This window comes from Lytechinus pictus, chromosome 16, assembly GCF_037042905.1.
Source record: "Lytechinus pictus isolate F3 Inbred chromosome 16, Lp3.0, whole genome shotgun sequence".
Lineage (NCBI taxonomy): Eukaryota > Metazoa > Echinodermata > Echinoidea > Temnopleuroida > Toxopneustidae > Lytechinus > Lytechinus pictus.
Genome location: NC_087260.1, coordinates 13,178,745 through 13,206,174, shown reverse-complemented (window position 1 = coordinate 13,206,174; position 27,430 = coordinate 13,178,745). Strand labels below are relative to the sequence as shown.

The window sequence follows — 27,430 nt, the reverse complement described above, 5'->3', positions numbered from 1 at the left end:
CTTAATTTCACAAAACAGTTATATGCACATCCTGATCGGTATGCAAATTGGCAGACTGATGACGTCACCCACTCACTATTTCTTTTGTATTTTATTATATGAAATATGAAATATTCTAATTTTCTCCTCCTTGTCAAGTGAAACAAAGTTTTATTTCTCCCTGAACATGTGGAATACCATTATTTTAACAGTTTATGGTTACGTTAAGTTGGTCCTTATTGTCAAATTTGTAAAAATTGAAATATTGTATTATTCAAACAATAAAAAACAAAAGAAAAAGTGAGTGATAGACATCATTGACTCTCTCATTTGCATATCGCTGAGTTGTGCATTTAACTGTTTTGTGAAAAATAAGCGAAACTTTAAAATGTCATAACTTTCTTATTTTACATCCGATTTCGATGAAATTTGCAGCATTATGTTTGTTTGATTTTCCTCTATCGATTCAAATCAACAATTTTCTGGGGTGGACTTAACCTTTAAATTGGTCGATTTGGTCCATTACTTTGGCAGGGAATCGTTGTTTCTATGGTAAAAATAGTGTCGAATAAAACGGGTTTGTCAGATAAAATCAAAACTTCCGATGAAATCTTTCAGGAAACGTAACCCAGATGCCGTTCAACCTTACGTTATCTAGAGTCCTATGCCTACAGAGAACTGTTTATTTTTCTGATTTAGGCCTAAAAATCTGAATACGGTTGCGAGTTTGCCCTTTGCCATTTTCTTGTTTTCACTGCTATAGTACTAGTATTTTGGTTTTCATAAATGCTGCTGGGCCGGCCTCAAGCTGGCGCTATAACCAAACGCGGGAAATTTGAGAAAAAATACTCAAGTCTGACTGAGTCTGAGACTTGACCGACCCACCCGAAGTAAGTGCAATTTTCTTTTTATTTTATCAAGTAAATGCATTCAAAAGCTTATTAATTGATATTGTATTAGTGCTGGAGTGGACTGGAATAAGTGGAATAAGTGCTTACACGATAGATTAATCGATTCTCTGCTACTGGTTACGAGTTGAATTTGACGCAGGCCTAGATGGGCCGTCCCACTCGTTCATGTTTGTGTGTGGTAGTTTGAAGACGCCGAGGCTGAGTCGATAGCGTGAGGGAATTCTCGCACTTACTAAAAACAGGTAGCACTTGTTTATATCAATCACACGTTGCACCACAAGACTTCCATATGTCCCTTCCACTAAAAAAAAATATATGGAGGAGGTTTATTAAGAATTATCTAACATAGATGAGAGATTTCAGAACGACAAGTTCATGAACTTGAAGTTGAAGTCATGGAAGTTGAAGTTGAAGAATGAAGTTGTTGGAAACATACCAAAATATCAAATATGGCTTTATTCCGTCAAAATTTCGAGTGTGTGTAATTCCCACTGGCATCGGTTTATTTAGTCAGAAAAGTAAATACCCAATACTCTTGGAGAGTAGACTAGTCGTAATATCAGTTGATATATAGTTATATAAAAATTACCGCAAATTATGCTGTCGCAAATATTCAGTACTAAATGATACGCGCCGTATAAGCTAAAACAACAACAACATGATAACCGTTATAAAACCAATGACTTTCAACAATTCCTGCTAGTTGTAGCTCAGTGAGTAAGGCGACAGACTGGAGATGCCTCGTCCTGCAGCTAGAGTGGTTCGAATCCAAGTTCCAACCGTAAGTAAGGTGAAAAAAAAGAAGAAAAAGAGAACGAAAGTAGGGGGTTTGGAGAAGTATTTTTTAAAATTAGTGGAGGGGACATAAGGAAGTCTTTCCCATCACTCTGTCACTACTCCATGTGTGGGGAAATAAAGTTAGCAATGTTTGGCTTATTTTCTCTTGACTCTTGTCTTGACTTGTTCTTAATGTTCTTTCTGGCTTAGGGACAAATACTTTATTTTGACACTGTGACACTGTCACTGCAGTTTCCATTATTTACTATTCATCATAACTTGGCTCTTAAAAAATATTGATTCTTTTCTAAATTAAAAATAGAGATTGAAAATTGACATTTTTCTTGAAATACTTTCCACCAACAGAGGGCCTACACAAAAATATGCCCAAATTTCAAGTTTTTGAGTGCTCTGGGCATCTGGATGATAATTACAAAAATGATCCCCAAGTTACTAATGAAAAATAAATTACAAATGTATGGAAATAAGTATTTTTGGTTTTAAAAGTGGTATTTTAATGAATTTGTTAAATGTGTCTTGTGTACATGTAGATTCCCCACAGGCAGAGTTGTTGCGGTGAACAAGTACGTTGCACTACTTGCACATAAATCTAGTAACTAAAAGTGATCAACACAATGGCTGGAAAACCAGTTACCAGATGGTGAAATTAAAGTGGTAATCTAGAATTCTACTTCTAACTTAGTTAAAAAGTTCATTCATTCATTGTATTTCCATTAAAAATATATATTATAATATATGTAGATCTACAGGAAAAATGGAAATATCAAATTGATCAAATACGAAATATGAATATGTATACAAATAATAATTTACGAAATATAATTAAAACAATAATGGAAAAAGGGTGCATCCGTTAAAGCCAATAAGGCTTGATGATTTAGATCTGATGCACCAAAACACACAACACTCGTGACTACACCGGTTTTGCAATGAATCGAAATGGAAAATCTAAGTTAGTCTAGGGACAAGTAGAATAGATGCATCAACTGCATGTTTGAGGTTGAATTTGTTTTGTTTTACTATGTTGACAAATTATCAAATGAGACATAGAAATCTGAATTTTCTCTGCGAAATGCTAATGTTTAGTCTAAACTTTTAAGCGACTGCAAACTGTGCAAGAAATAATTCGCTGAGTGATGCCATGAGACGAGTGATGGTGATGGTAATGCCGCCAACTTTGGCTTTTCTCATGCAAAATGGAAACAATTAGGGCCTAAGCAGTCATCGGGCCGATCAGCTGTCAGACAATCAAAACCATGCAGTGCTCCTCTTTGTTTTGCTCTGATCTGCACAGTGCGGTTGCTGTTACTAAGATAATGTGACAGTATTTCAATTGCACATGAGCTTAATTGGTGTAATCAAATTTGTTGTGTGAGATATTTATTTAACAGTGTCGCACCAAATGGCAGTTACCCTTGCCTGACTTAAACAGGACTAGAATTTGCTAAGCTTTAGACACTACATCTATTACTCCAAACTCAATTCCCTTTATTACCAATTCAATATGTGCTTAATAATCTGCTTATCATACAGATCTGAACATATTACTAGGGAAGGCTCCTACAATTCAAAATCTCAACAGAAGTATGTTTGAAAATGGGGAAACGGAAGCACCAGCCTGCAGTACACCAACAAGAGCAATGCGATGTTTGGCTGAGTACAGCACAGAAAAAAGAACAAGTAAGTTGACAAATATCTTGTTACATGGACTCAATACATTCTTTAAAAAAAGTTTTGCTTCATATTCTATTTTTCTTTCATGAGGACAGAATATAATATGCTACCTATGTTATATTTTGATTATTGCCCCTGGGGAGTAGGTACTTAAAAAAAAAACCACACGAATCCCTGATAATTGTAAAAGTACAAGACTATGGGAAAGTTGTCCCTACCACTTGTGATAATTTACTTACCTACATGTACATGTAGTTGCCAATTTGAAGTCTACATGGTCTTAGGGGTATCAATTTTAAATGGCCATAACTTTCTTTTTGCATGTCCGATTTCTTTCAGCCTTTCCTCCTGTATCACGTACATTTCTCCTCTGTCACACAGCAATTTATGACCAAGGTTGGTCAGGATTCCCCTTTAAATAAAATGTGACATTATTTTCTGTATTATTATCATGGCCATCTTTTGAAAGCAAATGATACAAAACCTACACATACCAATTTGGACATAAAAGGGTTCTTGGTGGCCTGAGGTCAGGGCACATCGTGAATGCCTAATTAGCTCTCTTGATATACATTTTGATTGGGCTGGTTTATAACTGTTTGGAACCCAGCAAAGTCGTACTATACTTTACTATATTTCAGTGAGGCCACACATAGTATGTAGGTTTCCACAATATCATAGTCAGCAGGCCCTGGTCAAAAATTTGTTAACAAGTGGGTCTTCACTCAAGACTACCTCTATAAACTTGTTGTTTTAATTTCCTGAGCGAGAGGGCCTTCTGTACACAAGCCATTGTAGGCTTGGCATTCAGACCCCTTATCTCGAGTGAAGGGTTTGCGCAGCAGACCATTAAACCAAATTAATGAAATCATTATGATGGCAAGCAGGGATGTAGTTGAAGCCAATTTTTTTGCTCGCCTTGACCTTGGCCGAGTCACATGGACAAAGTCAACATGTGTAGGAGGATTTCTTGAGCTCGAGTGGCCTTGTAATTTGGAACTACTGGTATTGGCCTTGACTTCATCCTTGATGTCAAGTCCTGTTGTAATTTAATTGTTACGTTTTAGTCATATTAAATGATGCCATGAGTTTGCCCATGCACATGAATACGGAACGGCTATTTTCTTTATTATCTAAGGCTGATAATAACATATTGATAAAGTTCATGGTATCAGTGTGATTCAACAATGATCAGTACATGCACAAAGTGAATTTGAGAATTCATTCCAAGTCTAATGTGAACACTTCTCTTTTCCTTACATAGACACCTGCAGCAAAGAGACAGAGAGTGTTCAGACCGATGACAAACATCGCTGATGTTGTTTTATCATCTCAACCAATCAAAGTTGGGACCAAGCAAACGGACATCAAGAACTTCTTTGCACCGAAATCAGGTATGAATTAACAAACCTTGTACGCCTGAATTGATGAAGGTGGTTTTAACTCATAACTCTGGTTTGAACAGCGTTTTTAATGCAAATTTCATTTATTGATTACACTTAGAGTTCAGCACATGTATTGAGAACGCCTCCAATAATGAATGCATGTTTTGGTCACAGGATGGTATGTTAATGGATCGTATTTCCGAGCATTTTTCATAAATTCAATCATATCAAACACAATATTCTCATAAAATTCATTTACTCCTACCATACATACAGAAATAACTACACTGTACAGAATATAAAGATGTAAAAATTTTGCTAAAATGATTTCTGTTATTACGAAATCGGCTTCCGATCGCACCGCTCTTCGCTTGTGAAATATTTTGGCCATTTGAAAATGGCATCGTATTACTGAACGTGTGTTTTCTGTGGGAAAAGTTGAGAAAACAACAAAATCACTGTTGAGCTATTGTTACCACATTTTATTATTTTGAGAATAAACAGACTTTGAAAATTTTTCTTTTGCCATTTTTTTATCATCTTTCCATTTAAGTCCCCTTTGGGAGGATATTCCAAACGTATGAAAATATTTCTGAGGCGTATGATGTGGTCGGTCGGTAATACAACCACTCACTACAAATCCATGCCTGTCAATGAGGTTACTGTTTATCTAAATTTAATATAAACATAGGACTTAAACAGTGGGCTAAAAAGGCTTTGACCTAAGTAACACCATCAATTTAGTGAATTGATAATAGCGTGCATTCATTCTGGGCCTCTTTCTTAATATATCTTTCAATTAAGGGTACGGTAATTATTGCATTAAACCATGCTTTCACTTCACATCATGGATTCAAAACCACCTTTATGAATTTGGGCCATAGAGTCATATCTGATTAAGAGTGTGATTCTCAACTACTGTATGGAAAGCAGCCAGTCCCATAATATATATCTGCGTGTAATGCTTACAAGAGAATGAGATGTCATACTCTCATTCATATATGAAATGAAGTTACTTTATTTTTCTTCAAAGATCGACATCCATGTTCCATGTATGTGTTTTCTGGCTGTCCATTTATAGTTGAGATGAATTCGAGTCCATCTTTGTAAGAAGGGACCTGACCAACATATATACAGTACATGTGTATTTCCATATTAGATCTGTATAAAGGACACCTCAAGAAATGCAAATTTAGCATGAAATGTATGTATTAAAAATAAGGATGTTAAAATTGTTCAGATCAAGGTCACATATATTCTGTATTTTTGAAACAAGATTAAAGTGATCATTTCACTTTGTTCTGATTTAAAAAATTCTCCTTTTGGTTCCTGAAAATGGGCTAAACATTAGGCTTATAGTGTAAAAATACCATCCCAAAAGTTTCAAAGTATTATATTAACAGGATCAATTTTAAAACCTTGGAGATGTAAACCAAAGTTTGAAATAATTGGGAGTTGGTTTCAATGACTATGTGTATACAGGGAATCTGTGCACCACAACACATTAATTCTAGATGAACACAGCATGACCTACATACAGTGTGTACAAGGTATACACTGAATGTACAGTGCAGCTAATAGTGTGTGTATAGGAGATACACACAACAGAAGGCAGTCAAAATAGCCAACGGACTTTTTGAATTGGAGAGAACTGGTCATAAGCTGAACTCGTCTACTAGACGGTTCTCAAAATCAGGCTAATAAATTGCTACTTGTATCTAAATTAGAGTTTTTCATCCTATATGTGATCGATCATACCGAAATGAGAGACAAGTCGCAAATCAAAATTCCTTGGAATTCGACACACAAATAAAAAAGTCAAAATTGTGAAGATTTTTTTTTTTTCATTTCCTGATTCTTCCATGTTTCATAATTACTCTGTGAAAAAGATGAGTGAAATTGATGACGGGAATATGATAAAAAAGCAGTTTTTCTGCGAGTGTTTTTTTCGGTCAATTCGAAAATTTCTGATACTTGGCACGTTCGACTTGATCGAATTTCGCTTCATACTAAGCTCCGCCCCTAGCAACGTATGCCATTGTTGATTGGCTATTCATTTAAACTCGTGTACAGCTGGCGGCGGCCGCTAGCTCGATCGATCGATCGGTTCAATGATTCAGCTTCAAAAGAAAGATCAAAAGCATCGATTTCAATACGTATTCTGAAATTCAAAAGGGGGGCTTCTTGACAATAGTTAACAAACGGGATACAACTTCTAAAGGGTTATTTTTTGGTGATAATAGTACCAGGCGTGGGTATTAGCGATAGATTGATACCGGATTTAGAGTATTAGCCTGGCTATAATCGCGAAATAAAAGTCATGCAGAGACGCAAAGTATTCAGAACACGGTTTGTTTGCGAGGATTAATTTCATTAAACATAACATGGACATGTTGAAGATTCTCTCCATTATTTGCAAGTGATCGGGATGTTTTCAAGAGAGAACATTTTCAAAAGAAAGGGTTTACAAACCTTAAAAGTATTGTTTGTTCGTGAATGTGAGTTAATTGATCTGCAGTATCTTTAACAAAAGAAACAAAATTTATGTAGAAAGCTTGGTGGGCTTCATTATTTCCAATTATTTATAATCAAGACATCGTTGCCCTCAATTTTTATCATGTTTGAATGAACGATAGAGAAAGCGAAAGAAATATCTGTACAAACAGAAAGTCTGAGACAGCTAACGTCGACCAATGAAAAATGGCCGAAACGACCATGCAAAAGGTTTAGTGCATTTTTTTTGGATAAAGACATTGATTTAGAATATCAGTCATTTAAAATACACATATTGACATAAACATTTCATAAAAGTCATTGTCATGTTGTTCCATTCGACTGTGTCCAGATCTATTCTCTCTTTCCCTCTCTCGTATTCTCTTACCTACTTCTTTCGTCTTTCGTGTGTTTTATTTCTTCCTTTCTTCCTCTCTCCCCCTTTTCGTTCGCTCTTCTTATTCAGGTCATTCGGTCTCCTCTCTCTAACCCCCCTCCCCTATTCTATCTCATCCCCTTTCTCTTCTTTAATTCTTTCGTCCCTCTTAATCTGTTTTTCTTTCTTCCCTTTCGATCTTTTTTTTTCTCTGCCGATTTTCCCCCCTCCTTTCCTTCTTCTCTCTTGCCTTTTTTTCACCCTCCACTTCTTCTTGTTTTCGTTTCTATTTACATAATTCTGTTTTTCGTTCTTCTCACCCTTCGATCTTCTCTCTTTTTGCCGGTTTTCTTTCTCTTTTCCTTCTTTGTTTTCTCCCTCCCTCACCCACCGCCTTATTCCTCTTTCTTTCTTTCGTTCCTCTTTATATAATTATGTTTTCCTTCTTCCTCTCCCCTGCCCATTCCCACCATCTTATTCCTCTCCCCCCTCCATTTCTTTTTCTTCTCCCCCGTCGATCTGCTCTCAATATTTTTTAACCTCATTTCTTCCCCCTTTTTTCCTTCTTATTCCTCTCTCTTGCTCACCCCACCGTCTTATTCCTCATCCTTTTTCCTCTTATTTCTTTTGTTGTTCTGTATTATTCGTTCTTCTCCCCATTCGATCTTCTATTTTTTTTTCACAGCCGTTCTTTCTTATATGAAATTGTTATTATTTAATAAACAAGACGATGATACAATGAAAATCAATGGTATACTCCCTCCTCACTGGTTTTAGGTCCGACCTTTTCTCCCTGCCTTTTATTTCATTAAAAAGGGAGATCATGACAATTATTTCTTTCACGAATATAATTATAAAACCCCAGTATAACTATGGAGCTATTACACTGATCTGTATAGAATATCAGTGGATTGACATATCGAACCAGAACATTAACTTTGTTTCGTCTTGCAGTCGCGCGTGACCTGCAAGTTCACTATTGTTCCAAATGCAGCCTCCTCATTGGTCAATCGTTTCGCCTTCTTTGGCAAGCGGTTGCTAGGACATTTCGGTTAGCTCGGCGGTGGCAAAATAGATTTTTCCATGGAGCGGATTCAAAACGGAAGTCAAACTTCGAAGGCGTTTTTCTCTTGATTTTTATTTTCAAAAGCCCAATTCTTCTTGCATTCTAAGGCTAATATCTCCACTATTATTTACTCTTAAGGGTCGAGTGATATATCAAATTAAAGGTAAAGAAACGGAGAACAATAATCACTACAAAACTTGGATTTGAAAAATTCCGAGTTGTCTCTCATTTCGGTATGACGAGTCACATATTGTGGTCCGTTTCAGGGTTTTTGAGGACAAAGACAGGCACTCATACGCACGTTTCAACTCAGTTTGAGAATTTTTTAAAGCAGCTGCTCACAAAGTTAAACGATCCCTTTAATATACAAGAAGGCCTTTTCGGGGGGGGGGGGGGGGGCTGAGGGACTAGTGTGATCTTCTCCAGGATTCATAAACCAATAAGTGATTTTCACTATTAGCTGTTGCTTCTAAAACCCTTCATCTGATTGTTTGAGTGAAAATTTGTGAATTGAAATCACTGACAGAACACAGATGTGCTCTTCTCAACATTTTTCAGAAATATGCTTTCCATATGAGAAATTATAGTGTTGGCTACCCATAGTTGAGCTTAATTGAATTGATAGCTATTTGCTTATTAAGTTCTGGCAGAAGCAGTCCCAATCAAAATGTTTGTAATGATCTATTTTTGTTGATAATTAACATCTTGTGCTCTTTTGGCTTGTTTTCCTACAGCTGGTCAAGAGAATGTTGCTCCTAAGGCTTCATCATCATCTCAAAGTATCACCAAACAGACCAATATACCTAAGAATAAAAGGACAGAACCCCCTCATCATCAAGCAGGAGGACCCTCAGGATCTCTCAGGAGTCACAAGGGTGAAGAGGGCAAATCTCCAAGTGCAATATCTAGCATTCATTCTTCAAACCGTGTGGATATTAATGAAACCCATTTGATTTCGAGAGCGGATAAAAGTGGTACAAATGAAACGACTCTCCTTCACGATACCCAAGACTCTGATATGCCTTCTCCACAAGATATAAATACTGATGAATTGTTTCAAATTTCTCATGATAGTCGTACAGTGTCCAGCGAGGATGAGGAAACAGAAGATGTCACTTTTACAATGGGAACTCAGGGTTGCTTGAAGGTGAAAGAGCCAAAGACAAGAGGACATGTTGACTACACTGCTCTTGATACGCAAGAATGCTCGAAGACTGTTGTGGAACACTCTGACCATGTGGATCTGGTGTCCACCAACCCTCTTGAAGATTCTGATTCATCACATTCCATGAAGGATGTGAACTTCTTATGTAACAATGGCTTTCAAAGGTATCAGGATGTTCCTAAATGTGAATTTGTTCGTGGTGACTTGGAGGAAAGGGAAGGGTCAGAAGATGTCACTTTTACCATGGGGTCTCAAGGATGCTTGAAAGTCAAGCAATCAAGGACAAAAAGACATATTGGTCATGATATCAATACTACCCAAGAGTGCTTCACTGCTGCTATGACCAATTCGGAACTGTCTCCCAACTTACTGGATGACACTCCGAACTCGCTATATCCCAAGAGTATTCAGAAAACATTAACAGTTGCTGAAAATACTTCATCACTTCTTACTGAATCTAGAAACATAGTAACAAAAGATCTCAAACCTGCTATGGATACCCAGGTTTGTTTAGAATGGATACAATCCAAGCGGAACATAGGCGTTGGTCGTGATGATACTCTTGATTCAGAAGATCATAAGAGTCAAAGATTAGATATAATGCTATCAGAAGATTTAGCTTTCACTGTGGGTTCACAAGGTTGTCTGAAAGTGAGAGATCGTAATGGCCATAGGTCCAATAGTTCTACACCAGAGAATTCAATGCCAGACACTGATTTCACAGTGGGTTCTAAAGGCCACCTGAGAGTCAGAGATAGCCAGAATTCAGACATTACACCATCACAGGATTCATCCCAAGAGGTGGAATTCACCATAGGCTCTCAAGGATGTCAAAAGGTCAGAGGTCACAGGAACGAAAGGTCAGTTATTATGCCTTCAGAAAACTTGTCAGAAGATGTACTTGTAGGTTTCAAAGTGGGTTCACAAGGTTGTCCAAAGGTCAGGAATGAGAAAGGTAATAGGTCATATATATTGTCTAAGGACTCATCAGAGGATGTCGCTTTCACATCAAGTTCAGAAGGTCAACAAGTCAAGGGTAAGAAGGATCAAGGCTCAGATATATTTTCCGAGGACTCGTCACATGAATTGGCTTTCACAATGGGTTCCCAAGGTTGTCTCAAAGTCAGAGCTAGTAAAGGTCATTTGTCAAATACCACAGTATCAGAGGACTCAGAAGATATTTCTTTGTCAATGGTATCACAAGGTAGTCTAAAAGACATGGGCAGCAAAGGTCATAGGTCAATAATATCGTCTGAGGAATCACAGGAAGAGGTAAATTTCACAATGGGTACTCAGGGTTGTCTAAGGGTGCGAGAAAGTAAGAGTCATATTCATAGGCCAATAATCGCAAATGACTCATCAAAAGAACTGTTTTTTACAATTACTTCACAAGGTCAAAAGGTCAGGGATAACAAGGGTCATAGCTTAAATATATCGACTGAGGACTCGTCAGAAGACTCTGCTTTTACTATGGGTTCACAAGATGTCAAAGATACTAAAGGCCATAGGTTAGATACACGTATGTCACCAGAGGACTCATCAGAAGAGGTGGCTTTCACAATGGATTCTCAGGGTTGTCTAAAGGTCAGAGATAGCAGGGGTCATAGGTCAAAGGTTGTGACCTCTTACAAGCAATTACCATTGAATGATTCTTTGGATCATATCACAAGGGAGGTAGGGGATGATGGAAACGAGAGTGAAGATGATGAGTTTTCACAAACGCAAGACTGGTGAACAAAAGCACCCCACCAACAGTCACAGCTGTGTCTTTCCTGCAGGAATCTAGCAAGCACCTTTTCATTGCTAATCATATTTCATCAGAGAAGACAATGGTAATGGGGAATGTAGGAATGTTGCGGCGAAAGATGCTTTGTGACTTTAGAGTAGGATTCATGCTCAAACATGTGGCACAGAGTTGGTAAAGTGAATATGTGAGTGCTGAATGAATAAGAGACTCTATTGCAATCCTCAGGCATTGATGTAATATTCAAATGCATATGCGGTACTTTTTATGGGTCTAAACAACATTTGACATTTTTATTTTTAATGCATGTTTACTGCCATACTGGAAGAAAGTTGTGATTTTTTTAATAGAAAATGAGCGGATACAAAGATTTTACGTTTTGAAAATCATTAAACATACAACTTAGACACATACCTTATTATAAGTTCTGTTGAAGAAGCAACGTTTGAAACTAAACAATTCTAAATGGATTTTAGAAATAAATGTCACCTCTTTAAATTGTAAAACCCATTTTGATACTGCCACATCATTGATAAGCATGCTTAAACCTTAGTTTATTAAGAATTATGTTATAAATGTACATGGTGTTTTAATAATAATCATAAGTAGGAGATCCAACTTTCAAGAATGTTTGTGAGAAAATAGCCCAGTTAAGAAAATACTATATTCATATCACTTGAAATTGTGATTTATAAGCATTCCAAATTCTTAAGATACACATGTACCTGAATTCGGATTCTGTGACCAGGCATGACACAATTGTTCTATAGGTGGTGCACTTCACTGCACATTGAATAGAGAAGTTGTGAGAATGTGCCTGTGAACAACAAACACATGAGTTTGTATTTGCATTTGCTTAAATTCCAAAATTACATGTACTTAAAAAAGAAGTTGTTTTATGCAGGGATACCATACTGCCAGAAATTCAGGACTTTCCAGAAAAAGGGCAAGTTGCAAGCCCCAGAAAAAAAATTGGTAGCAAACTAGAATGCTTAACATTCATATACATGTTATTAAACTCTGTTTAATATCCTATTCAGTTTGCTCAATATTTTCAAAGCAGAAACTTCTCACAGAAATGAAAACAGATCATGAGACAAAGAGTATGATTTTTTTCTTCTATTTTCACTGGGTACACCATTTTGAGTACATGAAAGTGAACCAAGTGCTACAGTATATTGCTCATTATTGTCAAATCAGTGGCTTGTAGTGAAAGCTTACATATTCCTAGAAGCTAGTTTCCTGTCCAATGCTAAAAGAAAGTACCTTTAAGAGATGGGATTTTTGTTGTCACTAATTTTTCTCTTTCTCAGGAAAAGACATACAGTTGGCTTTCCAATCTTTCTGATACACCCCTTGTAAGTCTACCTTACAGAAATTGTGTGTCTTTGACTCTTTGTGAATTGTGATAATGTTTGCTGTTACATATGAAAACATGAAATCAATATAAATTGGTCCCATATGTGTCAGCTTACACTTGTGTCCAAACATATACTATCAATGCCAACCTTCTAAATATTTGAACTCAGTAAATTAAGTGCAACAATTTAGTTGCTTCAAACAGTAGCCTTGAAAATAAAGTATACAGATACTAATGACAAAATCCTTAATCTTATACAATAAACGCATAATTGCAGACATTGAAAATAATTCGACTATATCAATTTAGTGAACACTTTGCGAGAGTGATCACGAATTTCCTAGAAAGCTAGTGAACACTTTTTTGCGAGAGTGATCACGAATTTCCTTGTTGACCATAGTAGATCGCGAGACAAATGAATACCCTCTAGCGATTAGATCAATATCTTTTTGTTAAATTTGTTTTTTTTTAATGAATTTTTAGATTGTAAATTTTGTCTTCACCTTTTGTTTTTTATGCTTTTGAACCTAATATCATCTCAGGCCAAACATTCAAGACATATTTATATGATATTTTGTTGGAATTGAAGAGAAAATTATTAATTATTTATACTTTTTTTCTTTAAATTCTCGTTTGTTTTTAAGAGAAATTATAACATGAGAAATTTCAGAGAGATAGAGAGAGAGGGCCGGGGGGGGGGGGGTGGATGAAGTAGAAATAATTTCATCTATGTCAAGTCCACCCCGGAAAAAATGTTGATATGAATCAATAGACAAAATCAAACAAGCGTAATGCAGAAAATTTCATCAAAATCGGATGTAAAATAAGAAAGTTGATACATTTAAAGTTTTGCTTATTTCTTTTTTCTTTACAAACTGTGATATGCACAACTCGGTGATATGCAAGTGAGAGAGTCGATGATTCCCCTCCCTCACTATTGTATTCTTTATTATTTGAATTATACAATATTTCAATTTTTACAGATTTGGCAATAATGACCAACTTGACTGACCTACAAAATGTAAAAAAAAAGGTAATAATTCCACTTGTTCAAAGGGAATAAATCTTTGTTTTACATTAAAATGAGGAGAAAATTAAAATATTTTATATTTCATATAATGAAATACAAATAAACATTGAGTGGGTGGTGTCAGCAGTCCCGTCATTTTCATACCGACCAGGATATGCATTATATCCCTTCTTTGTGAAAGTTAGCGAAACTTTGAAATGACATAACTTTTGTATTTCATATCCGATTTTGATGTAATTTTCAGTGTTACGCTTGTTGGATTTCTCTCAGTGTCGAGTGCATTAGAAGGGAAATAAAAATGGAATGCGAGAACAAAGAAGGGTATCGGATGGAGATAAATGGAGATTTGAAGACATTATTAACAAATAAGGATGTTTAATAAGGAAGAGAAGAAAAGGAGAAAGAGGGATGCAGGTAGTAGGCTTATAACGAGAGGATAGAAGAGAAGAGGGATTGAGAGAGGAAGTTAACGAGTAAAATAGAAGAACGATAATATATATATATATATATATATACAGTGGCGAAACTACGGGGGGGGGGGGGCACGTGCCCCCCAATCGGCTGGCAAAAAAAAAAAAAACGAGAAAAGGAGAAAAAGAGGGAGAAAGGGAGAGAAACGTAGTGGGGAAAGAAGAAATTATTGTTAATTATAATGTTATATTATATTGTAATTATGTTATGTTATATTACATTTAAAAAATCATAACTTTATGAAACATAATTTGCGCAGGGCCTATGTTTTCATTGTTCCTGGTGCTCGCATTGTCTGTTTAACAAGATATGTAATCCTCTGTACTAAAACCTCCCGTTTTCAAGTCAATATACACCAAATATATTTTCTCGCACTTCGAAATATTATTGTTTAATGTAGTGACATATGCTTCTTTTTCATGACTACTTAAAGCGATTGCCCCATGTTAAGGTCTTAATATAAACCATTTCCTGTCCGTGCCTACGTTCGCATTCGTGGATAGGTGAGATATGTCTGTTCTTCATGAATTCCTAAAATCAGTCCTTAAAATGTCCCTTTTTCTGATCTGAATATAAAAAATTTTCAGCTTGCGCTTTGCGCTCGCATCATTTGGTTAGTGAAATACGCATGGTCTTCGTGAATTCCTACAAGCAGGCCTTAGAATGCCCCTCTTTAAGTCTGAATTTCCTAAATTTTCAGCTCGCGCTTCGCGCTCGCAATATTTGATTAGTGAGATGTGTATGATAATCATGATTACAATGACTACAAAAAAGTACTTCATGTGTTTAGATGTAATTCTAACAAAATCAGCATGCGCTTGGCACTCGCATTAGATGACTATGGTGAGATTTGTGTACTCTTAATGGATTCCTTAAAAAATGGTCCTTATTATATCCCTGTTTGGGGTCAATATATACAAAAATTTCAGCTCGAGATTCGCGCTCGCATCATTTGGTTAGTGAAATACGTATGATCTTCGTGAATTCCAACAAACAAGCCTTAAAATGTCCCTCTTCAGGTCTGAATTTCCTAAATTTTCAGCTCGCGCTTCGTGCTCGCAATATTTGATGAGTGAGATGCGTATGTTAATCAAGATTACAATGACTACAAGTGCTTCATGTGTTTAGATGTATATTATTCTAACAAAATCAGCAAGCGCTTGGCACTCGCATTAGATGACTATGGTGAGATATGTATACTCTTAATGGATTAGTAAAATATAGTCCTTAAAATGTCCCTGTTTGGGGTCAATATATACAAAAATTTCAGCTCGCGCTTCGCGCTCGCATTGTTTGTTTATCGAGACAGGTATGTATTGTGATTACAAAAATTTGCTTATAATGTCCTTTTTTAGGTATGAATTTCAACAAAATTTAAGCTCGCGCTTCACGCTCGCATTATGTGATCAGTGAGATACATATCCGTTTAATGTCACTGTCAATGTCTCTATTATGTCAGTATACCTGGCAACTGAGCGAGCTTCGCGCGCGCTCTAAGTGACTCAAAATTTTTGCTGGTGCCTCCCCAATGCCGTGACCCACGGTACGCCACTGTATATATATAAACTCGAATCCATGTCTATTTTCATATATTGAGATGGAACAAAGTGAAATAAAACCCATGTGAAGAACAAGTGATGATGTTAAAGTCGGGGGGGGGGGGGTATGTGACTCCACTTTACAGAGTTGATAAAAAAAATAGTTATACGACGTTTCATTTTCATCAATGGGTTTCGGCTTTACTACAGTATTTCAATGAGCTATCTATAATACAGATTACACAATAAGTAAACATGGAAGTCCTGTAGTGTTCTCTTTCTGAAAATGCCCGTGTTTAATACAACTTTATATATACATGGAGTGATAAGATAAGCAAACTAATGTAAAAATGCTATACCAAAACAAAATTAATGTTTCGATGTACATGTATTAATACAGTGTTTATAATATGTACCACTTTTTGCCATTAATCACATTTGGTCGCTTTTTCGGTCAGAGATTGATGTAAATTAATATAAAAGATATATACTAGAAATGATGAGATAAAGAAGAACTATATATGAGGGAAAAAAGGAGAAGAAAGAAGAAGAAAGAAGACGAAGAAGAAGAAGAAAGAAAACGAAAAAGAAAAAGAAAGAAGAAGAAGAGGAAGAAGAAGACAAAGGAAGAAAGAAGAAGATGATGAAGAAAGAAGAAGACTAAGAAGAAGAAGAAGAAAGAAGAAGACGAAGAAGAAGAAGACGAAGAAGAAAGAAAGAAGAAGAAAATGAAGAAGAAGATGAGCAGGAAGAAAAGACGAATACGAAGTAGAAGATTGATTATTAAAAAAATGAAAGAGGAGAAGAAAGAGGAGTTAAAGATATATAAACAAGAGAAATGGATGGAGGCAGACAAGAGGAAACAATAATTTCAAAAGTATCCTTCGCATCACATTGTGATGCGAAGGATTATTGTATTAAGCTGTTAATTGATTGATTATAAACGACAAATATCATTTGGATGTCTTTATTTATTATACATACTTTGAAAACAGAGCTTAATTAGGAATACCTCTGAGTAGAAATAACAAATAACTTGGTCATTTAAATAAAGTTAATTTGCAACACCTGTATAACTACAAATATAAACACAGCTTGTTTCTCAGAAACAGAAATCCAATGCCTTATGTCATTAAATATATTTACAAAGTAGTATATTTACAAAATTTTAGTCGTACCAACGAGAGAAACACTACTGGGTGTACGTAGCTTACATGGTTGTTAGAATATCGAATAAACAACATAATTTTGATTTATGTCGCAGAGACCTTACAAAACCAAGTCCTCTGACATTATTAATAAAAATTATTGAATAAATTTACATAAATCATGTACAAAATACTGTATGGTGTGTAGTCGCCTAAAAAATAGTTTTGGCACAAGATCTTAATACCATTTCATGTATGTAGTAAATGGAGATGGGCTCAAAATATAATTCTAACAATCACCAAGTTGTATTAGTATTCTCGGATCTGATTCACTAAGAGCTAAATTAATCTCTTGAAAAGCCGTACACCAATCAGATCTCATAAAAATTGATTGCATCTCACTCGAATTTGATTGTAGTAAACTCCTTCCGTACATTTCTATACGACACGTTAATTCCATCCCATTTTAGCGGCAACGTGCCATTTATTAAGTACGAGCTTGAAATATCCAAATAATACTGTTCATATTGTTAGACCCCTAATCACATTAAAGTTCGAGAATATGATATTATCGACATACTAATTAGATTTATTTCTGCCGCATCACACATCCCCATCCCTCGCTTACTATAATTTGAAAACGAGAAAGTTAATACATGTATATCAACTGTAATTATCATGGGGTGTGAATTACTGGTGTGCGTGTGTGTGTGAGGGTGTGTTGGGGGGGACGAGGGGGGGGGGGGTTTCTCTCATCACATTGTGCTACGCATGCGCGTCCATAAAATACGTCGACATGGTCTATTTTCTGCATCTGGGCGTCAACTCATTTTTGTGTGTTTATTAAATAGAGGGTACCTTGCAGCTTCAAGTTCTGTTCCGATATTCAGGGTAATAAATAAAAGATTTTACGCCACTTAGGGTATGGCTTATATATACGTCATTTAGGGTAGGCCTATATTTTCTTCGATATATAAAAAAAAAATTACTTCGCGTAATACGGAAAGTTGTGCTCTATAGAGGAATGTTCTACAAATAAAGTGAAGAAGAGAGACTTCAATTTTAGGAGGGAAATGTCGAAATTAGCATACATCTTTAAAGCAGCATTAAGGATTCTTGATACATCATGGGGATACATTATGTAGAGTCTGGACGCATGTCTACTGTTCGTGAGGGGTACGACGACACCACACCCACGTGGTCACCGGCCTCCAATAGCATCACACCGCTAGACTGACAAGATCCAAATCTGTATCACACATCACACATGGGTGGGTGGGGGGGGGGGGGTGTCCGTGGTTTCTGAATTCCCACTATTGTGAACTCTCCCTTATCTGGTCCATATACCTGTATAGTTTATCTGATTGATTTATCATTTATCTAGGTTTGGTACTTTTGCATACTTGATGAAAGATTAAAAAAAAACACCCTCTAAATGGAAGAAAAAAAAAACAAAAAAAACTATAACACAAAATGTCAGGTCGTTACAGGAACAAACGGCGCCACAACATTTTTAATGCTTTTTTGGTATCGCAAAGTGAAATAAACATTAATCACATTTGGTCGCTTTTTCGGTCAGAGATTAATGTAAATTAATATAAAAGATAATACTAGAAATGATGAGATAAAGAAGAACTATATATGAGGGAAAAAAGGAGAAGAAAGAAGACGAAGTAATACGGAAAGTTGTGCTCTATAGAGGAATGTTCTACAAATAAAGTGAAGAAGAGAGACTTCAATTTTTTTAGGAGGGAAAGGTCGAAATTAGCATACATCTTTAAAGCAGCATTAAGGATTCTTGATACATGATGATATCACACATGGGTAGGTGGGTGGGGGGGGGGGGGATGTCCGTGGTTTCTGAATTCCCACTATTGTGAACTCTCCCTTATCTGGTCCATATACCTCTGGTTTATCTGATTGATTTATCATTCATCTACATGTACGTTTTGAAACTTGATGAATGATAAAAAAAAACCCTCTAGAAATGGAAGATGCAGTTTTCTTCGCCGAAAAAAAAACTATAAAACAATAACACAAAATGTCAGGTCGGTGACAGCCGACAGGAACAAACGGCGGCATAATATTTTTAATGCTTTTTTGGTATCGCAAAGAAATAAAATGGCTTAGTCAAGGCTTATGTTCAAGTTGGGTTCGGATTGTGAGTAAACATAATTTGAGAAGGGATTTTATTTTGTATTAGCACGCTACGTTAGCTTGATTAAACCGAAGTATGTAGAGTCTGGACGCATGTCTACTGTTCGTGAGGGGTACGACGACACCACACCCACGTGGTCACCGGCCTCCAATAGCATCACACCGCTAGACTGACAAGATCCAAATCTGTATGAAAAATGAGAAGAAGAAGAAGAAGAAGGAAAATAAGATGTAAAATAAGACGAAGTAGAAGAAGAAAAGAAAAGAGAGAGAGAGAGAGAGAGGGGGGGGGGGCGGGCGGGAGAGGGTTAATAGCTAATAATGGGATACATTGCTCTTTTATCATGTTTATGTAATTCCATTTTATCAAGATTTTTGTTTTGAATAATAATAAGAGTCGAAAATCAAGCTCATAGTACGTACCCATAAACGATCCCATCGGTTTTCTTTCCAATTCAAACAGAATAACCCCCAAATTTCAATATTTTCATGCATGTCCATTGTCCTCAAAATGAGATTCATTCAAATATCTCTTTAGTGGTCCATATAAGTTTCTTATTTTCTTGGCATTAAATATCAGTGAAATCCATTTGAAGGGTAACAGTCCAACAGATGACTATATTTTGTCAACATTGCCGCACGGCGATAGAACCCACAACCTTTGTATTTCAGGTCCTGTCCTATACAGTCGACCCAACACTAAAATGATATCTTACCTGGCAAACGCTGAACCTCTTACTCCCATGCACTTCAGGAATGGATCACCATTAATGTTCGTGGAAGCAGCATAGAAAGCCGACTTATCGTAGAACAGCACCTAAGATTAAACACATTAAAATAGTTTTTTTTTGTATTTGAATATTGGCTAGTAATTTTATGATTGTTTTTGTTTCGTGTTTTAGATCATGCAGTATATCCCCATTTGCTTTATTTATTTAAGCTGGAATGTTTAAATGTAAAATGTAGGATCTATTGGAACATCTTAGATCAATTATAAGACGGGTCCCTAGTAATAGACCTGTGAGTTAGTTTTGAAGTACAAGTTGTATTTCATTTCAAACCAACAATAATAAAAAAGCTAATTACTACACACACAGAAAACAGTTCAAGTTTGCACTCTAAGTGCAACACTGGCATTGTCTGTTGGGTGCAAACTTTGCGCCCAAAGTGATAAAGGTGCAAAAACCCACGTTTGAGGGTTGACATATCTTTGTGTCATAGAGGTATAAATTTTCACCTTCCCCAAAGGGTACATCTCTGCACCCTAAAAGGGGATATAATGTGACCCTTAAAGGTGCAAAAGGTGTCTTAGGATGCAAAGTTGTGAAAAAGAAGACCCCAGTATTGCACTCGAAGGGTGCAAAACTGCACCTTTTGAAAAGAAAATGTGTAAGGTGTTTGAGATGACAACAATATAAAATGAATATGCAATTCAAACGGTATGAAGAAAAATTATGTATGGTGAGAGGAAATAAGTATCATAAATATGGGTTTCATTTATCTTGTAAAACTAAAGCCGATGAATGGAGAGATTTACTAAATAGCAGAGTTTGTTGAGTGAATGTGGATCTCTCAAATGAATAGTGTAATAGAGTTGGTTGTAGGTACGAAAATTGAATGCAATTAAAATGATATTTTTTATAAATCGCATCGACTAATTATTAAGTGTGAAGTTTAAGGTGAAGAGTGAAAAATAAGATAAGATGGGGTTCAGAAAATAGATACAAGTTTACATCGTACTCACACTACTATACACGAAGTAATGACCACCCGAGAGAACAGTTACGTTACCATCACGACCAAGTGAAAAACCTCCTGTTGTCGTGCTAATAAACCACGAGTTCAAGTGACCGTACCGATCTGAAACATCAGGAAATAATTAAATTTTGATAGAATTTTTATCAATAAGGTGTGTGTTTATTATTCTGAAGTGTCACAGATCACGAGCTAGGTTCTAAGCCTTTGATTATCTTCGATATCAAATGATACTTTCTTGAAAAAAAAACGTGTTAGGTTATATAATTTAATTATGATTTGACTCAAGTTATTCTAGATTATTATTCATTATCATTCATTCAATGTTTATTTGTATTCTTTTTGACATTAAGTTTATTTTCAGTTTAGTTTAGTTCGTTTATCCAATTATTTAAAGGGGGAGTGAACTGTGTGTGGTCTCTCATTGACTGTGTTTTATAAATACATAGTTTTCAGATATTTACTAATACTACAGAGAATAAATTAACCTATTGTATCTGTATAGAGAAACTAAAATGTTTTGAGAGGAAAAGTAATTGTTTTGCTACTTGGTAACATAATTATTGCGGTATAAATGTATTGATTAGTCAATTAGCATGTTATCATTTAAGTGGGTCTATATTACTAGACTACACTAGCATTATGGGTCAGGAAACTGGCCAGGTATGAGTAGTTGAGGACTCGAGATGGCGCTATTGGTTCGTACATGCTTTAAGATAAAATCGAGACACTAATGACATAAATAAATCATGAATGAACTTTTAGATTAGGATGCCCCTAAAAAAACAAACGATTGATGGGACAACTTAAATACATGTACATAAAATTAACTAAATTCTTAGCATATGATCATAGATTACATGACAGTTTTTATTAGGATGACAAGATTAATAAAAAAAATAATCACCAAATTTAAATAAAAATAAAGTAGGTCCCTTACAAGCTACGCATTTACTCTTCTAGGTTCTGGAACTGTATGAAAACGACAAAACATAGAAATGGTTTTAACTTTTAAACTACGTAAAGGAAAAAAAATAAAAAAAAATATCAACAAAAGCTGAGAGTTCAGTTTTTAAGCATGGTATGACGAACCTACACATAAATTGAATATTTTGTGTGAAAAATGAATACAGTGTCTCTGTGATTTTGTACTTATGTGTTTTTTTGAGAAATTTAACGAAAAACATCTTTAAAATGATTAAACATATTTTACCTAGTCTAGTTAATCCAGAATAAAGGTCTTCTGGCATTGCCTGAAGGTGAATGGCTGCCAAGGGAGTGGTAGACGTACCAAGCTGAAAGAGAAATTAATAAATGGGTCATTTCTCAATAAGATACGCCATAAAAAAAAATCATATGAAACATGAATCAAACCAAAATATTTCCTCTTTACGCGTTCAAAATGATTTAATAAAGCCCTCCTCCACCAATATGTAACATACATCGTGTTGAATGGTGTAATTTTGTACTAAAAGTAGAATACGAATTTATACAATTACAAAATAAATATCTATCATGATTTGATTAGGGATAGGGTTGTGCGATAAACAATCTGTCTGTTTGTCTCTCCATCTTCCACCTGTCTCTCCTCCATTCATTTATTATTTATCTTTTCTCTCTATCTTTCTTTTCCTCTCTCCCTCTCACTCTCTTTCTCTCTGTGTTTCTATCTCTGTCTCCTTTCCTCTCTTTCACTACATATATATAAATTCATAATAATAAAGTTGCTTTCGGAGATGACAACAATTGTAAACATATAACAAAAAAAAAAAACTTTATCAGTGTTTATGCTTTGTTCATAGTAGTTTGAATAAATCGAACCAAAATAATAATAAAAAAAAAAAGACAGAGTCGTTTTAATATTTTAGCCTACCTGTGAAGCAGCAAGTCCAGCAGTCATGGATGTTCCTTTTCAAAAGAGTAGGATATTCAAGTAAACATAATAAACATTTAAATTTGTATACATTAATCTTGATAAAACATTAATTTCTTCATAGAACCTATTTTGAGAAACCCCACATAAAGTCAACGCGTAAATAGTGAAATTTTTTACAATATTGCGCAATTATCAAAAATTTAAAATTAATTTGATAAACAAATAAGATGAAAAGCTAATTTATAATTATTAAACGATTATAAGACTACAGATATAATTATAAGACCTATACAATAAATCATAAAAAGGTAGATACTAAAACGAGTAAAAAAAATTGATTCATAGGTTGTATCCATTTTTGAATCGATTCTTTGACTATTGGACTTGATCTTGAAAAATAAAAGGGCAACAAAACAATAAAATCAATGAAAAATCATCAGAACATAATTGACGAAAAAAAATAATGCACTGGATATGACCATGGACCTGACAAAGAAATAGAAATATATTAAAATTTCAATAAACAGACAGACGGATGAATTGAAAATAAATTTTTATACAGAATTAATGATAAAACACAAGGATTAATTATATCTATTCTTTGTCATGTTTTGGGTTTTGATATTCTAATCAGGTAAATCTGTGTTAAATATTGTAATTCTAGATTTATAATGAAAAGGTAAGTATGTAACTATGATAAAGCACAATGAAGAATTTGTCAATATAATCATACCTGGGGGACCTTGTGGGCCTGGAGGTCCAGGGGGTCCTTTTACACCCTTTTGCCCTCTTACTCCCTGGGGACCTGGTAGGCCTGGGGGCCCTCCGATACCAGGTTGACCAGGACTTCCGGGCACACCCTTAGGACCAGCTGGGCCTATAGGGGCAAAAAATATAGAAAATGATATTGATTTAATGGTCGTTCATTCTATCCAAAGCGCCGAATATTTGGCTTAAGCTGAAAATACATTTGCATTTTATCTTGTTCATACGCAACCAAGTAGCAGATAATTTCAATAGCTAAGTCAATGATAAAAGTGTAACTTGTATTATTAATTATCCTAATAAAAGTGTAACTTTTATAAAACTGCTCGAAAGTGACGAACTCTCATTCTCTGAGAGTTACCAGTTCTCAATCATCACACGACAATAAGTCATGATAATCATTAACGAAGCAACACGATGACACAATCGGACAAGTACACGCGATCTATTCCCTCGTCTTCGTTTCTAATCGCACGCCATATCAAACCATTGCTCACTGTTCGTTCGTCTAAGTGGGTAATAATCAACCCTTCGCGCGCCTTCGGCTGCAATTTACTCAAAGACGTGAACCGAAAAGTCGATACCCTTCTCATGTCATATCTATCCTTCGCTGACCATTCGTTGATAAAATTTGACATGATTTGACGGAAATTTCATTTGAATTCGTTGAATTCGCGAGCATTTTGTGCATTTTCCCATTCGTCACCCTTCGTCTGCCTACATTCGGTTAGGTGTGAGGGAGCTTTAACTTACACATTGAAATATATGTTTTGACGTCATAATCCAAAAGATATGACTGGGCTTACTGTTAGCGCTCTGTTAGGCTAACAACGTTTCTGTGCGTCCGGCACTGGAAATTATTTGGATTTAATACTGGAATATACATTTGTGGACTAACCAGACCTGATTCTTCAAGATGTGTAAGATAACTCAGTATTTTTTTAAATTATTTTGTCATTTGTTGTATGTAAATGAATAAGAAAGAAGAAGATACTTTAACTAAAATTATTTTGATTATTTATTTAATTATTTGTTGCAATATCGTGAAAACAGTAGTAAAATTGATTAGCTAACATTTTTTTATGCGAGCACATCACTAACCGCTAACGGCCAAAAAGTAAAGAATAATATGACGTCATCACCTACCTGGTTCACCGGGGATGCCTGGATTTCCTTTGTCACCTTTGACCCCTACGGCTCCATCCTCCCCGAAGACGCCATCTGTGCCGGGTTCCCCCCGTTCACCCTTCTCTCCTGAAACAAAAATCAGTGTGGCATGTGGAATAATCTGCTAGGGGGAGGGCGTTTAATATATTCCATTTTATTGGATCTCGCAACAAAATTTAACACAATATTTTAAATTTCAGCCCAGTTGACACTGTAGTGAATTAAAAACGTGAGAATTTTACTGATACCAGTTATTTTTTCGTCAATACTCGATAAATACTTGACATTTTTTCATACCCAAGACAATGTCTCAAAACTTTCAATTGATATCCATTATATTGCATTATCTTGACTAGGTTGACAATATTTTTGTATATTTGAAATAGAAATTGTATTTGTATTGACTCCACACATTTTTATAAGACATACTTCGAGTTTTTAATAGATTGTTTTAAAGTGTATTACCTCTTCTGCCAGTCGATCCTTGTCTTCCTCTTTCTCCTCTTGGTCCTTGTTCACCCTTTGGGCCTGTGTAAGAATGTATGAAATTATATGGACACAAATGGCATAAAGGGGAAGGGCTGTATATCTATAAACGCAATGAATCTATGTGCGAATTTCATATTGGCAAAATTAAGAATACGTCTTAAAATCACATTTCCATATCATCTACTCACCATTTCGTCTAATAACCTGTTGGGCCAATAGCCATTTTAGTCCTTATACCATTTGGTCTAATTGGAATAGGTGGTAATTGGGTGAAATGAAAGATAATGAAATGGATATTAGACCAAATGGTTATGAGACGAAATGGTAATAGACTAACTGATGATTAGACGAAGTGACAATTGGACCTAATGGGTGTTGGACGAAAAGTTGATGGATGGAATGGCATTAGACTAAATGAAGTTAGACCACTTGATGAGTGGACGAGTTGGCAATGGACGAATTGGCAATTTATAATTTGTACGCCAGTAGTGCCTTAATTGATAATGGTCCATTTATTCGAAATATCAGGAAGTTCTTTGACAAATATGACCCTACTTTCTTTGCCCCTTTATTTTTATGAAGCTCTGCATTCCGCCCCTAAATGAGATGAAGTGATATTACCTGGAGGACATTCACAGCTGGTTGCCAGCATCTTCCTGCCGATGTATAAGCGGGCATCCTCCGTCTCCCCGACACCCCTTAACCCCTCCTCCTCCGCCTCCCTCAGCCTCAACTCCGACAGGTCTCGTGTTTGCCTCATCACCCTCCCCTCCAGCTCCCTGACCCGGTGGTACAAGGTGATAGATGGAGCCAGCGACACGGCCAGCACCATACACAACAAGGCAGCACCCCGGAACACCGGGCGGGCTCGGGACAGGATGCCCGCAGGGGCTGTCCCATTTGACGCGGTGCGTTTGGATGCATCTGTATCATGTAGGAGCAAGCAGAAATAAGATTGAGAGATAGGCATATTGATAAGCCTGGACATAGTTAAATTAATGTCGATTATCAAAGTCTATTTATTTATACTTACGTACGTAAGCAAAACATTTTTATGTTCTGACATTTCTTGCATGTCTTATTATGATAAATAATAAAGTTAAAGAGGCTTAAAGCCAAAGTATATCTTAACTATACATCTTGTGTATATTTTCCTTTTAATTAACAGTGCCTTTCTTCTTCTTCTCTCTCTCTCTCTCTCTCTCTCTATCCCGTACAGTGTCAATCTTTTTTCATATAAAACAGTTAAAACAGGATAAACTCTTTGTCCGAACTCTATTTATTGAATAAAGATAAGGACAAAAAAAAAATCATTTTTTTTCAAATATTTTCCCCTTTTTGAATACCCCCTGGCAATTTATCATGATGTGATGATGTTGAACGAACCACACTCTTTTCCCCTTTATGTGCTCTGCGGTTTTAGAATGTCTTTGCCCGAATGCTGCTAAATCGAGTGTTTGAGGTGATTAAACGCCGTTTCGTCACGTATCTATGTCACCTAGTTCATTTTAGCCACCAAGTATGGGGATAAAGAACATGATTTTCGCGCGCTTTGCCAGTGGCATATCGGCTTTAAACTCGAATGACAAAGTCGTGTCACATCGCCCATCGCTAATGTGTGTACAAAGTATCTAATAATGACACTCTACTCTGTCGGTTTGATCAATATAACTCCCTTTAATTCTCGGTGATGGTTAGGGAATTATTCACGATTCGTGTTCTTCATTTATTTTTAAGGAAAAAAGCTGCCATATTCTGTAGCTACATGTATATAGGTTTGAGGCGTTAAAGGCCTGTATTTTCCCTGACCTGCTAAATAAGGTTATCTTTTGATACCGCTATCACACCAATGCCTATACACTGTAAAAAATATTGGATAAATTTTTTTCCACCACGAGAGTAATTATTTGTCCAACCAATTGGGGGCAGTATTTTACCCAATGCGGGAAGCGTATTGTCCAGTAAGGTTAAAAAATAAGCAGCAATATTTTTAGAATGGGCAAAATTTTCATCACACTAGATAAAAAAAAGCCCAAAAGAAATGCCCAATGTTGGTTGGACACAAAATTACCCTCATGGAGCA

General features: G+C 35.8%; 2 protein-coding genes across 3 annotated transcripts; one reads left to right on the top strand and one right to left on the bottom strand.

Moving 5' to 3' along the window:
• The first annotated feature begins 792 nt into the window (after nucleotides 1-792).
• Nucleotides 793-13,562, top strand: LOC129278471 (uncharacterized). 2 transcript variants are annotated; one of them, XM_064111176.1, is made up of 4 exons: nucleotides 793-869; nucleotides 3,222-3,368; nucleotides 4,627-4,756; nucleotides 9,417-13,562. In XM_064111176.1, exons 2-4 carry the CDS (start codon nucleotides 3,285-3,287, stop codon nucleotides 11,579-11,581), a joined length of 2,379 nt encoding a protein of 792 aa, XP_063967246.1. In that variant the 5' UTR covers nucleotides 793-869; nucleotides 3,222-3,284; the 3' UTR covers nucleotides 11,582-13,562. The 2 variants fall into 2 exon arrangements, with proteins under 2 accessions (XP_063967246.1, XP_063967247.1); XM_064111177.1 differs by lacking the exon at nucleotides 793-869 and adding an exon at nucleotides 2,219-2,342.
• A 2,700-nt stretch (nucleotides 13,563-16,262) lies between these two features.
• LOC129278585 (ectodysplasin-A-like) lies at nucleotides 16,263-26,317 on the bottom strand. The gene is made up of 9 exons (XM_054914727.2): nucleotides 25,969-26,317; nucleotides 25,324-25,386; nucleotides 24,838-24,945; nucleotides 23,660-23,803; nucleotides 22,924-22,958; nucleotides 22,264-22,345; nucleotides 21,040-21,155; nucleotides 20,012-20,112; nucleotides 16,263-19,481 (listed from the first exon to the last, which is right to left on the bottom strand). Exons 1-9 carry the CDS (start codon nucleotides 26,315-26,317, stop codon nucleotides 19,346-19,348), a joined length of 1,134 nt encoding a protein of 377 aa, XP_054770702.2. The 3' UTR covers nucleotides 16,263-19,345.
• Between the last annotated feature and the right edge of the window lie 1,113 nt (nucleotides 26,318-27,430).

What these genes read in the sequence shown, in the direction of transcription:
- LOC129278471 (XM_064111176.1), top strand. Translation starts at nt 3,285, where the DNA reads ATGGGGAAACGGAAGCACCAGCCTGCAGTACACCAACAAGAGCAATGC. An exon ending in CAGCACAGAAAAAAGAACAA is followed by an intron (nt 3,369 to 4,626) that starts GTAAGTTGACAA and finishes TTCCTTACATAG; the next exon opens with ACACCTGCAGCAAAGAGACA. An exon ending in CTTCTTTGCACCGAAATCAG is followed by an intron (nt 4,757 to 9,416) that starts GTATGAATTAAC and finishes GTTTTCCTACAG; the next exon opens with CTGGTCAAGAGAATGTTGCT.
- LOC129278585 (XM_054914727.2), bottom strand. Translation starts at nt 26,317, where the DNA reads ATGCCTATCTCTCAATCTTATTTCTGCTTGCTCCTACATGATACAGAT. An exon ending in AGGCATCCCCGGTGAACCAG is followed by an intron (nt 23,804 to 24,837) that starts GTAGGTGATGAC and finishes TTGCCCCTATAG; the next exon opens with GCCCAGCTGGTCCTAAGGGT. An exon ending in AGAGGTTCAGCGTTTGCCAG is followed by an intron (nt 19,482 to 20,011) that starts GTAAGATATCAT and finishes TTTTTCATACAG; the next exon opens with ATTTGGATCTTGTCAGTCTA.